The sequence below is a fragment of the Erythrolamprus reginae genome, chromosome 5, assembly GCF_031021105.1.
Source record: "Erythrolamprus reginae isolate rEryReg1 chromosome 5, rEryReg1.hap1, whole genome shotgun sequence".
Taxonomy (NCBI): domain Eukaryota; kingdom Metazoa; phylum Chordata; class Lepidosauria; order Squamata; family Dipsadidae; genus Erythrolamprus; species Erythrolamprus reginae.
In genome coordinates, this window is record NC_091954.1 from 71,837,374 (window position 1) to 71,854,386 (window position 17,013).

The following is a 17,013-nucleotide window of genomic DNA, read 5'->3' on the forward strand; positions in this document are numbered from 1 at the left end:
GCTCTGTGATTTTTAAAAATTTGCCTCTGGTTATTTTTCAATTTAAAGAGTTAACTACTTATTTTTATCTATTTTAGAGGAAGTCAAGAACAAAAAGAAAATCAGATGAGCTATGCAGACTTTGTGTGGTTTCTGATCTCAGAAGAAGACAAAAGATGCCTCACAAGGTAAAATAAATATCTAAAACATAAACAGTATGTGATAACTATTTTCTGCATATGGCTAATTTCTTACCTAGTTTATTGTACATTGTGTGTGTTTACTCTTGAACTGGTCCAAAAGATAAAAGAAACACAGAATGTACCTACCTTCCATGACACTCCAGCTTCACTATCAACCACAAAATTAACATGAGAAGAGATTTAAATATGAGCCAATTGATCTACAACAGTCTTATATTGTAAAAATTATCATTATTACTGAAGCCTTCTTCCAGGTTATGCATTCTCATGCACTGTGTGTTCTTTTTGTCATATACAACTTTTATCAAGCTGCTAAAAACAAACATCTTTCTACCCAAAAACTCTCTCGAAGATACTGACAGTCAGATTTAGGATAGGAAAAGAACACAGAATTTTCTATTGAACAATTGAGGGTATTATATATCTTAGTTCATTGTCCAAACTTCAAGGTACCATTTCCAGTGCAACTTGTCATATGGAAAAGTCCAGGCAAAGTTCTTCATTGTGTACTATGTACATGAAAGTCATCCCCCAAACCTTTGTTACCTGCTTCCATATTATAAAAATTCATCTTGATTCATCTCTTTGTTTTGTAGTATTGAGTACTGGTTCCGATGCATGGATTTAGATGGGGATGGCACACTATCAATGTATGAACTTGAGTATTTATATGAGGAACAGTGTGAGAGGATGGAATCCATGGGCATTGAACCGTTGCCCTTCCATGACCTATTGTGTCAAATGCTTGATCTAGTAAAACCAGAATGTGAGGGTAAGAGCTGTTGCATGATACTTTTTTTCTTCTGGTTATTTTGTTCTTTTATGATGCTTTTAAAAGTTTTATGTCTTTACAGAAATATGCCCCAAAGAAACTTTCATACGAGCTTACTAGTCTTTGCATCTTCAACTTGTTCTCTGATTAATGTGAAAACCACAAATGTTATCCTGATATCCCATAATATATAATATGGAATTTAATTAAGTTGTTCAGACATTTGCAACTACTTCTACAAATAGGTGTGATGATTAAGTGTCTAATAGATGCATTTATGAATTTTATTTTTAATGGGATAATAACTCCCTGCAAATATGTCATCTATAATATGAGCTGATCTTCCATTTATTCACAAATAAGACACAGTATTAATTACAACACACATCACATTGAAACAATAGTAAATCTCTCCAAATGGGCATTTTTGAAAGGCATATGACAAAATGTACTGAATTATTTTTTGTTAACTTATCGGAATTCATTCCTAGCAGTTAACTTCACCCAAAACAAAAGTCCTCAATGCTAACAAATAATCATGTCAGTTCAATCTACCTGGGAAAAACTTCAGCCTTAGCAGTGCCCCGTTATTGGTTTCTATGCTAGATCTCCAAGGGGCTCCCCTACCCCTGAGGCCCCACGGAATTCACTTAACAATCTACATGATTCATTGGGGAGAGCAGGGATGGGAGAGATCATTAATGAGAAACTTCACTTAATGGCTGCCACAAGATGCAATCATAAGGGGCAGACTCATTACAGTTGTATCTCAAGGAATATCTGTAATAATAATGTTAGAGCTGCTGTGTAATGTTTTCCCACTAGTGGTAGCTATTATTATTATTATTATTATTATTAATTAGATTTGTATGCCGCCCCTCTCCGGAGATTCAGAGCGGCTTACAACAACAATACATAGTACAAATCTTATGGTTAAAAAGAACAGTTTAAAATCCTTAATATAAAAAACAGTCATACATCCCAAACAAACCATACATAAAATGGAACGGCCCGGGGGAATCAATTTCCCCATGCCTGACGGCAGAGGTGGGGTTTTAGAAGTTTGCGAAAGGCAAGGAGGGTGGGGGCAGTTCTAATCTCCGGGGGGAGTTGGCTCCAGAGGGTCGGGGCTGCCACAGAGAAGGCTCTTTCCCTGGGCCCCGCCAGACGACATTGTTTCGTCGACGGGACCCGGAGAAGGCCAACTCTGTGGGACCTAATCGGTCGCTGGGATTCGTGTGGCAGAAGGTGGTCCTGGAGATATTCTGGTCCAATGCCATGAAGGGCTTTATAGGTCATAACCAAGCTATGTTTCATACTACAGGTAAGAAGTTTCTTTGTAAACACAACTCAAACAACTTATTTGGCATCTATACAAAATGACATTTCACATAAATTAATGGAAAAGGCGTGACAAATTCACATGATCAGGCAGGTGCCCAGTGATTCAAACTGAATTCATAAAATCAATCGTTTTGGAAGTAAGCCTACTGAGAAACATGTGATTCAGCATTGAAATACGCTCTTACTACTCACTCTCTTTGACAAATCTTTAAGTCATTGTTATGGAATACATGAACTAAGGGATCTTTTATTCCAATCCAGTAAGAACTGCTGGTTTGATAGTTAATATGTTGATATTTCATATGCTGTTTTTTCAGGAAGAATTACTCTACGAGATTTGAAGAGATGTAGAATGGCTCATGTATTTTATAATACTTTCTTTAACCTTGAAAAGTATCTGGACAATGAACAACGGGATCCCTTTGCTGTGCAAAAGGTATAAAGCAGCTCTATTTCAAAGTAATGACTACTTAAAGAAAAAACTAGAACATTATAGAGAAAAGTTACAAGGACATTTTTACATATTTGAGCAGGTATGGCCAGTAGTATAAATTCCATAACAACATCTGCAGATGAACACGAAGACAAGTGCACATTGAATTACACTCCCAGGGCAAATTAGCCATTGCACTGTGCCCTAGCATACATTTCTGCACCTCTTACTAAGCTGAAATTATTATACCTGATTGCTTGATCTCATTAATGGCAGTGGCATTTTGGGGTAGTTTTTATTTACAGGAAGTGAGATGGATACTCTAATATGGTCTTTATTTAAAATTCTTGGCAGTGTTTTGCTCTGATGTACATGTTGGAGCTGTACCATACTGCAAAAAGGCAGATATTACATTTCATTTTAACATTTAAATTCCTTGGCGGAAGAGAGGTGGGATGGAGAAAGTGGAAGTACTGAATTTAGCAACTGATAGGTCTATCTGTTGAGTCCTAAAGTATAAGCCAGGATATCAATTCTATGCCTGTGTGTGTGTGTGTGTGTGTGTGTGTATATATATATATATATATATATCAATTAATTATTACATGTATAAATAAATTTAGATCCCTTCTCTAAACAAAACATTAAAATAAAAATTGCATAGAAAACATACACACCCATGTGTGCACACTTTCTTTGTGCACTTTTAAAATGTTTTGTTTAATTTTGCTTTGTTCTTATATTTTCCCCTTTTTTGGAGTTTGTATTTTAACATTGAATATAAAATTTAAAATTAAAAAAAGACATATTTTTCTTAGAATGGGTTCCTAGCTAGTATGATATTTAATCATTAATCATGATCAGAGGGTTTTCTGTTGTGAAAAGTAGAATAAGAACCAAGCAATACCATTTTCTGTTAATGTCTGTTAATATTAAACCAGTGCTCAAATCATGTTTCGGATTTCAGTTAACTGTTGACTGAAACCATAACCCCTTGGCTTTGGGCAAGTTAATATAGTTAAGGAATCATATGATGTTGGTGAAAAGGTATGGGTGTATGCATATCTAATATAATGTTTTAATATGTTATGTAAACTCTCAAAATTGTTTCAATTTGAAAGGATAGCAAGGTCAGCAATACTCTGCAACCTTTTCCTTAAGTCAGAGATTAAATCTTTGAGACAACTCCTGTATCATGACTAAACTAATTTAAAAAAATATAATAATGAAGAATCTAAAGTCTCTCTTCCTTAATATTTTTAAATATAAATAATTTCATTACTTTGCATTTTTTTGAACAGGTAGCCTTCAATTTATATTGTGACCAGCATTGTTGTCACTAAGCAAGATGGTCATAAAGTCTGATGTTATGCGACATCAGTCCTAGTTGTCATTGTTAAGTGAGGTCTTCTCATTACAGTGACTTCCAACTTCGTGATGGCTTCCCCATTAACCCCTTATGTAAAGCCAGTAAAGAACCTTAGAAATTGTGATCCTATCATTGCAGTTCATTGTCACGTAATCACCACCCTAGCATTAAGCACACAGATCATTATCACTTAATTCTGGGGATTCTGCAACTGCTGAAAATTTAAGGACAGATCATAGGTCTCCCTTGTTCAATATGTCATAAATTTGCTGAACAAATTGACTACCAGGGACTACCTGTAGCTGTGGAACTGACTGTTTAGCTGAAATGGATTAAGACGCTCTGATTATCTAAATTCAGATATGTACAAATAAGATTGTTAATTTTAAATCATTTTTTATACCTGATTAGGAACTTACTATAATATTTGCAGGATATTTCATTTACAGATAATTACCAAAAAGTGTGCAATGATTCTTCTTTAAATTCTTACTAATAGTTTATTACACTATTTGTTGTAGATACTTACAATTATGCATGTCATAATTTTAAAAAGACTTGTTGTGGGAGAGGGGCGTAGCCAAGTGCCGCAGCAACACAGAGTTCCCTATGCTCCACAGGGGAACCCTGAATCCCTGTTACCTGGGGACCTGGCTCAATCCAAACAAGGTTGGAACTGTCCTGGAGGGGCAGGGAAGAAGAGAGATGATATCAGGGATCTGATAGGGGTCAGCATATCCCACACAGAACCGCCTTAGGGCCCTCAACCGGCAGCACTGGAAATCGGCTTGCAAAAGCTGCCTAAGCCGCAGCTTTCCAAAATGGAAATATTGATTTTTTTAAAAAAGTTTGAGTTCACCTGGAAAGAGGAAATAAGGACAAATGTAGGAGAGATGAAGGAGATTAAAAATTATGCTAGTGAGTTAGTCGAATTGAAGCTTGGCACTTTTGTTTTTCTCTAATCTTAATGGGAACAAAAGGATAGACAAAAAACAAAGACGAATTAGCTACCTAATATTGAATGTCACCGTGGGGAAAAAATTAAGAAGGCTGTAAAAGCCCAACAGTTGATAACCTTTAAATTGAATTATTGATTTACTTTGGAGTGAATATCTGCTTTAATAAAACTGACTCAAACATTGTGAAAATGTGAAAAATAAATTCCAATCACTCTTTGAATAGTAAACAAATGCAAATTAGAGCTAAGGAAATAAAAGAACATAAACTAGTAAATATTTGAACCCCTAATTGGTGGTGCTGGTGGTGGGTATTGTCAGTCGGGTGATGGGCACATGCACTGTTTTATGTTTGTTTTAAGTTATATACAAATATGCAAAACCAATAAAAATATTATAAAAAAAAAATAAAACTGACTCAAACATAATATAATAATTAGGAGAAAATAATTTTTTCCCCCACATAATTATTTTTTGAAAATTTGGGGTTCTGAATGATCAATATATTTTCATAAATATACTTGATGTCTATTAACATTGATATTGCTAATGAAAGTTGTTACTTAAGAATTTCAATTTAATGTAACTATTTAAAAACAATTTATATAATTTAGTGACAATCTTGGGAAAATATAATTATATTATAGACTAGTACAAATTGGATTTGTTGAAATAAATTTAAAATGATATATCTGTAATATTAGAGAGGAAGATATATGCATATTAAGGTATATTTGATTTTATGTATGTTTTTGATGTGGAGAAAAATAAAATAAATAAAATAAAAGATGTTGTATTTTATCTGTCGTTTTCTAATACATTTATTTAGGATATTGAAAATGATAGTCCAGAACCCTCTGATTGGGACAGATATGCTGCTGAGGAATATGAAATTCTTGTAGCGGAGGAGTCTGGCAGTGTACAGTTACAAGAAGGGTGAGCGAAATCATCTTAAAGTTTCTGTTCCAAGTGCTGAAACTACAGTAGTAGCATTGTGAAATAAAGTAATGTTCAGGCAGAGAAAAAATTGTTACGAAGAATCAAAATCAAATGGCTAATTAAAGGTCTCTAATGCATGTAAGATGAAGAGAAACTTAACCTTACAACCTTTTTCTTGGGCCTTGCAAACCACCTGCAATTATTATTATTATTTATTAGATTTGTGTGCCGCCCCTCTCCGAAGACTTGGAGCGGCTCACAACAACAATACACAGCACAAATCCAATAATTAAAAATAGTTTAAAATCCTTAATATAAAAACAGTCATGCATCCCAGACAAACCATACATTAAAAAATCCCTACCATTCCAGGGTTAGTAGGAGTCCCTGGAAGTTATTCTGAATGCAGTGGGAAATTTGAACCAGCCTTATGACCAAAATAAAGAATTTTGTCTTGATGTTTGCAATAGAATGGAAATATGAGAACAAAATCCTGATGAAGTTAAAAAAGAAACAGATTAAATGAGAGGCTCAGGTCAAAAGACTTTTGACATTTTAGAGGCCTTGACCTCAATCAACACCAGAAGAAAGGACTGTCCTATTTGTAACTAAACCTGAAATGCTAGGTACTATGTGCGTTTGGCAGAGTCTTGCCTACCTTGGCTGATTTCAAAATGCTAAGCATGATTTGATCTGCTTATTAATTTAATGCCAGACTGGAAAGTTGTAAAAAAAAACATCCTGGAAGAAAGAACTGGCTCATCATGAGGAAGCTCAGCCTTAATCCATTTATTTACAGACAAATACCGGTATTGGTAAGCTTGAATGAAGATAGGCAGTATTTCAGAGTAGTGTAGTTTTGAAAGGACCCTGTCTGTTATCAACTGAATGTATTTTTCTCCTCCAGAACTCCTATTAGACACTTGTTATGCCATGTTTTGGGAACCTGCATATTCTCCTTCTTTAATCCTATGACACTTGAATACACTTTTAAGATCACTTGCATATGTAGCTTCAATCACAACAACACAAGAGCACAAAACATATTTAAACTTAATATTAACCGCTCCAAACTTGACTGTAAAAATTATGACTTCAGTAACCGAGTTGTCGAAGCGTGGAACTCAATACCAGCCTCCATAGTGTCATCCCCAAACCGCCAACACTTTACCCTTAGATTATCTACGGTTGACCTATCCAGATTCCTAAGAGGTCAGTAAGGGGCGAGTACAAGTGCACTAGAGTGCCTTCCGTCCCGTCCTATTGCTCTCCTATATCTCCTATACCTTTCTTCTATTCCTATATCTCTTCTTCTATTCTTTCATTGATATGTTCTATTACTATATCTTCTTTTCTATTATTTCTTAGATATATTTTACTATGAGTATCTCCTCTATAACCTTCATCATGTATTTTACTATGTGTATATAGATATATACCCACTAAAACCCTCATTGTGTATTGGACTAAATAAATAAATAAATAAATAAACAAACAAACAAATAAATAAATAAAATAAAATAAAATTAGCAGGATTCAGTTCACATGTTAGTTTATCTTAGATGCAAAAAGGAACCACTTTCAAAAGCGGTGTGCCTGTTCCTATACCATTTGAACACGATACTTATGAGCGAAATTGAAAGTTTAAAAAGCTGATAAACAACCAACCAACAAGCAGACTAACCCTTCCAAAGCAGTCATTTGGGAAGTGGATTTTCCTTATTAATTTTGCAAAATTTATATTGTGCAAGTAAAGGCATGCACAAAAATATAAGGAGAAAAATGGCCAAGTGGTGAAGAAAATGGCTATAAAACATTTACAATTTTTACAATTGAATGTTATGATAAATTATTACAGCCTGTATCTTGAACTATATTTACACTCAACTGCATTCACCAGTTCCCCTATTCATTAATTCAGACTTGCTTTGTCTTTAGGTTTCATAGTGCTATGTTTTATATTATATTTGTCTTCATATTTTCTAAAATTAGTGTCATTTTAGTATTAATCTCTTTATTCATTTCTTGTAGTTCCTTTGAAGATGATTATGAAACAGATGAACTGTTATCGATGTCTGAAATTGAAGAAAAGTCAGATAATTTAGTTATTTCGCATCTTTCAGCATAAGAATAGAGATTTGTCTTCAGAATTTACCATAATTAAACACAAGAGTGTTCAGTTCTTACATTTGAAGAAACAATAATGTTATTTGACGACGTACCCACATCTGAAACAAAATCATATTTATACAAAATATATTATTTGTTTCTCTAATGTGATCATTTTCCTAACTAATGGGGTATGCATAGAATTTGTGCAGATATTCATGGAACCTGTAAGGAAACAATGAAGACTGGATAAAGGTGAAAAGCTTCATATTTATATATTAAAAAAGAATTTAAAACAATCAATAAATACTTGAGGATTTTTCTTCATTTTGGATTATTCCTCCTTTTCTTATTTAGTTGATATGTTCAGTTTCTTTCTTGTCTTACCACATAATTGTATACTAATGGTTTTGATGTATAAGAGGTACCTGTCAGTTTCTAGATTAGTTCTAGTTCACTGCAGATATTTTTATGCATTATAAAATACTGAATGGCGATAACTTAGCATGGAATGTTCAAGAATTTATTTAAACCTAGTATCAAATTCATGTTTCTTTGGTTTAAAGTATAATAGAGAAAAGAGATAGCCCATTTTCATGTTTTTTTCTTTACGGGATTTTTTTCTTTTAGCAGAATAACAGAATTATTCTGTAATTTTATTGAATTCTTTAAAAAGCATTAATGCCTTAATAAATGCAGCAATCCCCCTCCATAAGAGAATTTGGTATAGTTTTTTCCAAACTTAATCAAAGAAGTGAATGACTTAAAATTTATAAATGATGGGAAAGCTCCACCAGATTGAAGTGTTTTAAATTGAAGTGTAGAAAATGAGAATCAATTGACAAAATGGGTACAAAATAAACAATAAACAAAAATCAAGTAAAAATAACATTTACAAGATAAGTCCTAGAATATGCAGGTAATATCTTATTCCCTTACCCATTCTTTTGAATCTTGTTCTTTAAAAAAAAATTAAGCTAAAAGGTAATACAGTACATGTTTTATAATGGAAGCATTTACCATAAATTGTTTAAATGGTTTCTAATGGCATAAATTTGACTCCCTGGTGAGGCAGTATGTTTCCCCAGTGAAGATTTTCAAATGAAGACTCACCTGCTGAAAATATTTTGGCAAATCCAGCACTGAGTAGAAGATTGGACTTTCATTCAAAGGTGCTTTCATTTTATGATTCTTTGATAAAACAATGCCATAGTGACATTAGATACAATCTGCTTAAAAGTGATAATGAAGATAATTGAAGTGGCAAAAAGTTTCTGCCTTTTAGAGTGAACAGTAAAAAAACAAGCACTCCTACTACAGACTAGCACTTAGGTAACTGTGAAAGCCTTGAAAAAGATACTCAGATGCCAGGATGTGTGTATACCTACAAATATCAGAATAGTGCAGGGCAGGCGGGCTGTGACATTTTCTGGAAGTGAACATTATACTTTGAAATCAGGCTAGAAAAGAGCATTGTTGGTTTTGAACTTTTGTGATGGATAAGACTTGTTAGAATGCCATGGGCAGCCAGGGAAACAGAGAACAAATGGATTATGAAACAATTCAACCCATAGTTCTCACTTGAGACACAGCTGAGTAGGTTCAGACTATTCTATTTCAAATGCATCATTGAAAAACCTAGAGAAGATTCAAATGTTGTGAAAGATGGAAGGAAATAAGATACCAGCAGCAAGGAAGATGAACTTAGTTACAATAGTGATAGGTGCATTATTGGAAGATCTGAAGGAGCAGGTTAAGGACAATTCATCATGGAAAAATCTATGTTGACAAAAAGTTGATGGTGATGATCATCCAATCAACATACACTAATATTACATGCAACAAACACAATACTGTAGTTTAATATTGCAGATAAGCAGTTGTTCCTGATGATGAAATGATTTTCAGGAACGGAAAAAATATGAGTTCACAACAAACACACTTTAAGTGGTATTTATATGTGAATTGCAAATGAGATTTTTTTGTGAAAAGGCCTTTTTGTTCAGTTAGTTTTTTAATGGATGTCTTTCAAAAGCGCCTGGTTAACCACCATTAAAAATCTATAAGAACATAGCTGTTTGAAAATGCTTTTGCAGCAGATTTTGATGCCAATGTATATAAGAAATACACTAAAAGAGTTTATTTTTCCTATGTGTGTGTATCTTTGTATATACTGTGTATCATATATTGGGAATTCTGGGTAGAAAGATGGTGATGATAATATTGTAGTAGCAGCATTATACAGTAGTTAGTCTAACTTATCTTTTATACTTTAACTTGCATGCTAAAAATTTAAAGTAGAATTGGGCTTCAGGATTCCCTTTAAATGCCATGAGAGAACTGTGACTAGAGTCATTAATTGTCTAGCTTATTGACGTAGAATATGATTCTCATGTTGTCTATGAAAGTTTTGCCCCATGGCCCCAAGTAGATTAATTACCATATTTTCTGAGTTATAAATCTGTGCAGGAAAGGTTCAAAGCAATTATAGGGGGGGGGGGATTCAAATTAAGTATTTGGCAGATTTCAGCTATTTTTCTTTATAGAAAACCATAGTCTGAGAGCCTGGAGGATCATTACTAATGAATTTATAGAATATTCATCTGGAAGGACCTATTGCATCAGATAAATTCCACAATGATGTACGTTTTTTTACATTACCAAATATTTTTCAATAAAATCCTATATAGTTGGAAGAAAATTTTGTTTCAAAGACTTAGTCTATTGCACCTTATTCTATTTTACCTAGAGCTTAGTCTATGATATCTTTTTTTTTTTAATTATCCTGATATGATTACCATAGCACTATTATTTTTAAAAGTGCTGTCTGCACTTTAAAAATGTTTTTTTTCTCCAAAGATAGCTAATAGGAAGCCTAGAACATAACTGTTATAAAAGATCTACAATTTTAAAAATATTCTATTTGTTATAATCAAGTCCTGCCTCAGCCATGAAAGCCAACTGGGTCATTTTGGATCAGACACTTTAGAGCCCAACCCACCTCCCAGGGTTGTTATTATGGTTAAAATTGAAGGAAGAGAGTGTGTTAAGGTATGTTTGCCACCTTCAGTTATTTGTAAATAATAATAATAATAATAATCAGAAGGATTCTAGAATTAAAAAATGTAGTTTTTGAAAATATTGTACTTTTTAAACCAGCGTTTCCCAACCGGTGTGCCGCGGCGAGAGGCGGCGGAGGAGAGTGGGCGGATCGGGCGGGCAATGGGGCAGGGGGGAGAAGCCAGGGGCGCGTTTGGCCGGGAGTCCGGGACTGTGTGGCTTTGCGCCATGAAGAGAAAACGGCCGACTTTTCCCTGCTGCCGTTTTCTCTTCATGGCGCAAAGCCACACAGTCCCGGACTCCTCGCCCCAAGGCAGGAGGCGGCGGCGGAGGAGAGTGGGCGGGCAATGGGGCAGGGCGGAGAAGCCAGAGGCGCGTTTGGCCGGAGGCACCGTGGGGAGGCAGGGGCAGGGAGGTGCGGCAGTAGGAGTAAAGGGAGCCGCGGCTGCCCCTGCCTCCCCACGGTGGCAATGGCATCGGGAGTGCTAATAGCGGCGGCGGCGGGAATAGGGGGGGGCCTGCAAGTGGAAGCCTCAGCCCTGGAGCCCCCTCGCACCCATGGCTTCTCATCAATGCCTCTGCCTGCCCGATCCGCGGGAGTGCTAATAGCGGTGGCGGCGGCGGGAATAGGGGGGGGGCTCCTGCCCGCCGCTGCTATTAGCACTCCAGCGGATCGGGCAGGCAGAGACATCGACGAGAAGCCATGGGCACGAGGGGGCTCCAGGGCTGAGGCTTCCACTTGTGGCTGTCCCCGCCAGCCCGATCCTTCCTTCTCTCAAGCTTTTTTGGGGTGCGGCTTCTTCCACAGCGGTGGCTGCAGCGGCGCTGGCGATCCGGCCGCTAGCCGCTCCAAGCGCTGTGGGAACGCCCACCCCTCTCACAGTCCTGTCCCGGGCTGTCAGTAAAGGGGCTGCTTGCTCGGAACATTCAAACTAAGGGAAACCTTCGCTGGCCTCCACAGAGAAGAAAGGAAGAGAGAGAACGAGAGAGAGCAACAGAGAGAGAGAGAGTGATAAAGAACAAGAGAGAGAAAGCATGAAAGAGAGAGAAAGAAAATAAGAGAGAACAAGAGAGAGAGAGACTAAGAGAGAGAGAAAGAAAAGAGAGAGAGAGAGAAAATAAGAGAATGAGAGAGAGCAACAGAGAGAGAGAAAGAACAAGAAAAAGCACGAGAGAAGAAAAGCAAGAGAGAAAAAGAGATAGCAAGAGATACTGAAAGAAAGCAAGAGAGAGAGAGAAAAAAAGATAGCAAGAGAGACAGGAAGAGGAAAGGAGAGAGAGAGAGAGAAATGAGAACAAAAAGGGGAGGAGAAATGAGAAAATGATTGAGGCAGAGAATGAGAGGAGAGAGAAACAAGAGAGAGAGAGAGGTGATTCTTGAAGCATATGGTAAAAAGCACCCAAATAATAAGAAAAAAACCCCAGCCCTCACCTGTTTTTGAAAAGAATAAAAGAGAATTAAACCCCAGCCCTCACCTGGTTTTGGAAATGGTTGGAGTGTGTATACATACACACACATAAGGGGGGGAGAGAGACAGGGATGGAAAAAGAGGAGAAGTGAAAGGGAGAAGGAATGAGGGAAAAAGGGAGGAAGAGAGAGAAATGAGAAACATGAGAGAGAAAAGGGGGAAAGACAGGAGAAGTACCCAGAAATGAGACAGCGGTATAAATTTCAGGAGGGATGATTGATGATTGACTGTATTTATAAGGGGATGTTACATGGGATTATATATATGAGGGGGTTATTTATGTATGTATGTATGTATGTATGTATGTATGTATTTATTTATTTATTTATTAGATTTGTGTCATTTTGGTTGGTGGTGTGCCCCAGGATTTTGTAAATGTAAAAAGTGTGCCGCGGCTCAAAAAAGGTTGAAAATCACTGTTTTAAACAAAACGAAACAAAACAAAAGCATACATTCAACACTAACAATAACAAAAAGAAAAAATAGTATACAAAAAAGAGGAAAAGGTGATCAAATAAATTTAGCATTTAACAGGTAAGATCCATCCTGGTTGGTGATGAAAAAAAAAGAAAAGGCAATAAATTCTCAGATGTATTTCTGAAGCAATAGCAAATAAACTATAGCAAATAAAGTTTTCTCTATGGCATGGGGGTGGGTGGGAATCAAGTTCTTATTTTTATTTCCTTTTGAATATGAGCTGATAAATGTTAAATAAATAAAAGAGGGAATCAATTATAGGAGAATTACAGTATACATTAGGGGTGAAATTCAGCAGGTTCTGACAGGTTCTGGAGAACCGGTAGCGAAAATTTTGAGTAGTTTGGAGAACTAGCAAATAACCCCTCTGGCTGATCCCAGAGTTGGGTAGGAATGGAGATCCTCTGATGTGGGAGAGGCTAGCAATTGGAATGGTTAGTCCTCATTCATCAGCCAATAGGACTGAGTCACAAAACTTTCCAGTAGGAGCCGCTGTTCCTTGGTAACCCAGTTCTGACTCAGTCCTCAGCAGGAAAGGACGTGGTGAAGAAACTACCCATCCCAACTGCTGGTTCCCTAGTTAGAGATCACTAATTGAGAAACTTTTCTAGACCTATTGTCTCCCCTAGAGTGTGGCATAGATGCAGAGACTTCCTAGTCCAGTCTGCCACAAGGAGATCCAGGCCTGCGGCCTCCTCCGCTTCATCAATTACTTACATCTCAATCAGCTGTCCGGTGGCCTCAGTTTAACATCTCAAAGCCTCCCAACAGTAAGACTACAGGGGAAAGCGCAGCTCACCCGCCAGCTCTACAGCCAGAGAGCCTGCAAATCACCCAATTTCATCAGCTGTTCAGCCCCCACGATTGCAACTGAGAGAGCTTAAAACAATTGAAAATACTGTGAGTGTGAGCACAGCTCACCCGCCGACTTTTTGGCCAAGGAGCCTGGAATTGGTCAGGTTTCGGCAATGGCAGTAGGAGCGGCCTACGTAATTAGGAACAGCCTGGCCTTACCGGATTTTGGCTCCCAGCCAGTGCGTCTTTTCACTCCAGCGCAGACGTATCTGGGGGAGGTGGGCAGAGCCTCCCACTGCCGCCACTACTGGTTTGTAGAATTGGACCATATCAGTAGCAACCTACCACTAAGGAAGATGTATTCTGCATCTCAAGACTAGAAGACAAGGGTCAGCGTATGGGTTGCTTCCAATCTTTGCCAGATGATTTAAGAGATTACTCCTAACTTCCTGACATGTTTTGTTTTCTTGAGCTATGACAGGACTTAGTATGTTTTTAATAACATTAGCACCTCTCTGCTTGAAGCATGTGAAAGCTTACAACAGTTATATTTTGTTCCCATGCCAACCAAAACTGTTTCACCATCTAAACAATAGTATATTAATATACATTATTTTGATTTGGATGGATTTTCTTCAAACTTTTATAATTTGAATGTTGAGTTCTATAAATGCTCCCTGTAACTCCCTTTCCTAGTGATCCAATGGTTAGGAAAACTAGTTCTGTGCCCATTTTCCTAGTGTATTTGATGTAGTCTCAATGTATTTATGATAGTTTTATAGATTATACACATTTTGACTTAACAGTTTTGCCTAAGGTGCTGAAATTGATAATAAACCTTAATTTATTATTTACACAACACTGGTAAAGTGAGACAAATGTCACTGTTTTTTAAATAGATGTGACTGCCATGGTCCAAACTGGAATGAAACTGCTGTGTACTGAATTCAGTTTGGACTGCAAGGTGAACCAAGCTCCTGAAAACCTCACTTTTACTTTGAAAAGTGTTCTAATAATTAGTCATCCAATCTATTTTGAAATATATAGTTTACCTGAAGAAAATTGCTTTAGGGAGAATTCAAACAGTGTTTCTTAAGTACAATTTGCTTACATTTCTCAAAACCCTTGGCTATTCCAAACGTATTTTACTAGCAATATGATTTCTATTGTAATGATCCTATTACAGGAATGCTCTAAACTTTAGATTTTAAAGGCCTCCCTTTATCACTTCCCAAGTCCCTTTATTTATGTTAAACACAAATGTGTAGATAGAGAGATAACTGATAATTGTCTGGAGAGTTCATTATCTTGTTGTCTTTAACCTTATGAGATACCAAAGGCCATTGTTAGTATTAGCATTATTATACTGGAAGCCAAAAACATATACTGATATGTTGTTTTGCTAGGCTACCTTAAGATATTATATTCAATAGCATGAAAAAGTAGGGTTTTTTTTACTTTTATGGGATGTTTTGAGATGCTAAATTTCCTGTCTAAAGATAAAAAATAATAACACCTACCTCATCAGAAAGGGGTTTAAATGGTTCAGTTATGTACATTATATAGATACTTCTTTTAGTAAAGGGCTCAAGCAGTACTTGGTTAATTATAATATGCACCTTTACCTATTGAGCAAAATGATTTTCATTGATTGAAATGGGATTGCTTGGCTGTATATATAAAAAGTATACTTTAAAGCAGATACCAAGCTTTTATCCATGTTTATTTTTTAACAGAACCACATATTTTCTTGGGTGATGTGAAGGGGGGAGAGATTGCCGCTAAGAGGCAGTATTGAGCAAAAGATATAGACCAAGCTAAATTACTCCAAGCAATATCAAATCTATTAATAAAAATAATTGGTGGGGGAGATAATTTGACATAATTCTCCAAGTTTAACATGAAAACTGTTTTAAGATATCTTTAAAGCATATTGCATAGCTTTCAAAGACTAAGTACGATGCTAAAAAATAATCTGTTCTGCATGTTTAAAATCAAAGTATATTAACTTTAAGATAATTTAATGAACAGCAGAGATTATAAAACTAAACAAGAAAATATTATTGTAATTAATGCTTATTTATGTATCATACACTTTGTTCTAAGAGGTAGAAAAAGTTATGGAACTTGTTAGTTTGTCAAAATTGACTTATGTTGGGAATGGCTTTGCCTTAGCAATTTTATTTTGTACTTTTTCTTCTTTTTCAATAAAAATATATTTTTTAAAACTAGTGGATGTTATTTGTACTCCATTTCATAATAGGAATTATGGAGAAAAAGAAATATCTAGAGAGGCAAAGTAGAATTCACACTTACCCAGAACTACTTCTCATTGAACTGGACATATTTGGTTGTAATATGTGTGTGATAGAACATACTGCCATTTTCAATCAGTTGAATAAAAATGTGCAACACTTGATAGAGGGGAGTATCTAAACATTTGAAATATTTCCTTATCTAAACAGAGAAACAGGATGACCATTAGTGGGAGGGGGAAATCAGAGAAGAGTGACATCAGTGAGGAAAACTACATCTGCACTCCTCATCCCGTAATAACCCAAAGGCTTCCTCACTCCAGAGAGAAAGAGGGCTCGACCATCAACACCCCTAGCTATTCTTACCTTTCTAGTAGGCATCCAAGTTGTTCCTTCATCCTTCTCTAGCTATCCGGTGCCATTAAAGAGATTTCAGAGTTCAGCCTTTGTTCTAAAGCAGCCAAACGCTGTTCATCCATTAGGTCTTGTTGCCAACTGACTGGATGTAGTCGTGGAAGTTGTTAGTACTGTATGTATAACTAGTTGGGTTTTACAATATAGAACCCAAGCCAACAATGTATGGTTAAAGCAGTGTTTCTCAAATAGTGGGGCAGGCCGCCCTGGGGGGGAACATGGAGTGATGCTAGGGGGGAGCACGTTACTCCAGGGAACATGCATTTTTGCCATAGGGAGCAGGGGTTTTTTGTACCAAATAATAACACACAGCACAGTATAGTAGATATGAAGTGCATATAACAAACCCTTGAGATACCATGGAAAAATATTTAACAGGGATGAAAAGAAAGGAGAGAGACGAAGATAAGGATACAAATGTAAGTCTCCCGAACGCTAA

General features: G+C 36.4%; 1 protein-coding gene across 5 annotated transcripts in view; it reads left to right on the forward strand.

Annotated features, from left to right (window-relative positions):
* The window catches only part of PPP2R3A (protein phosphatase 2 regulatory subunit B''alpha), a 29,174-nt gene extending 20,743 nt beyond the window's left edge, over positions 1-8,431 (forward strand). For 4 of the 5 annotated variants that reach the window (XM_070753082.1, XM_070753080.1, XM_070753081.1 and 1 more), the window contains 5 exons: positions 78-167; positions 779-954; positions 2,616-2,734; positions 5,886-5,992; positions 8,027-8,431. In XM_070753082.1, coding sequence (XP_070609183.1) covers positions 78-167; positions 779-954; positions 2,616-2,734; positions 5,886-5,992; positions 8,027-8,123 — 589 coding nt within the window. In that variant the 3' untranslated portion in view covers positions 8,124-8,431. The remainder of the gene's footprint in view (positions 1-77; positions 168-778; positions 955-2,615; positions 2,735-5,885; positions 5,993-8,026) is intronic. The other variant, XR_011559210.1, reaches the window with a different exon arrangement.
* Positions 8,432-17,013: the final 8,582 nt, after the last annotated feature.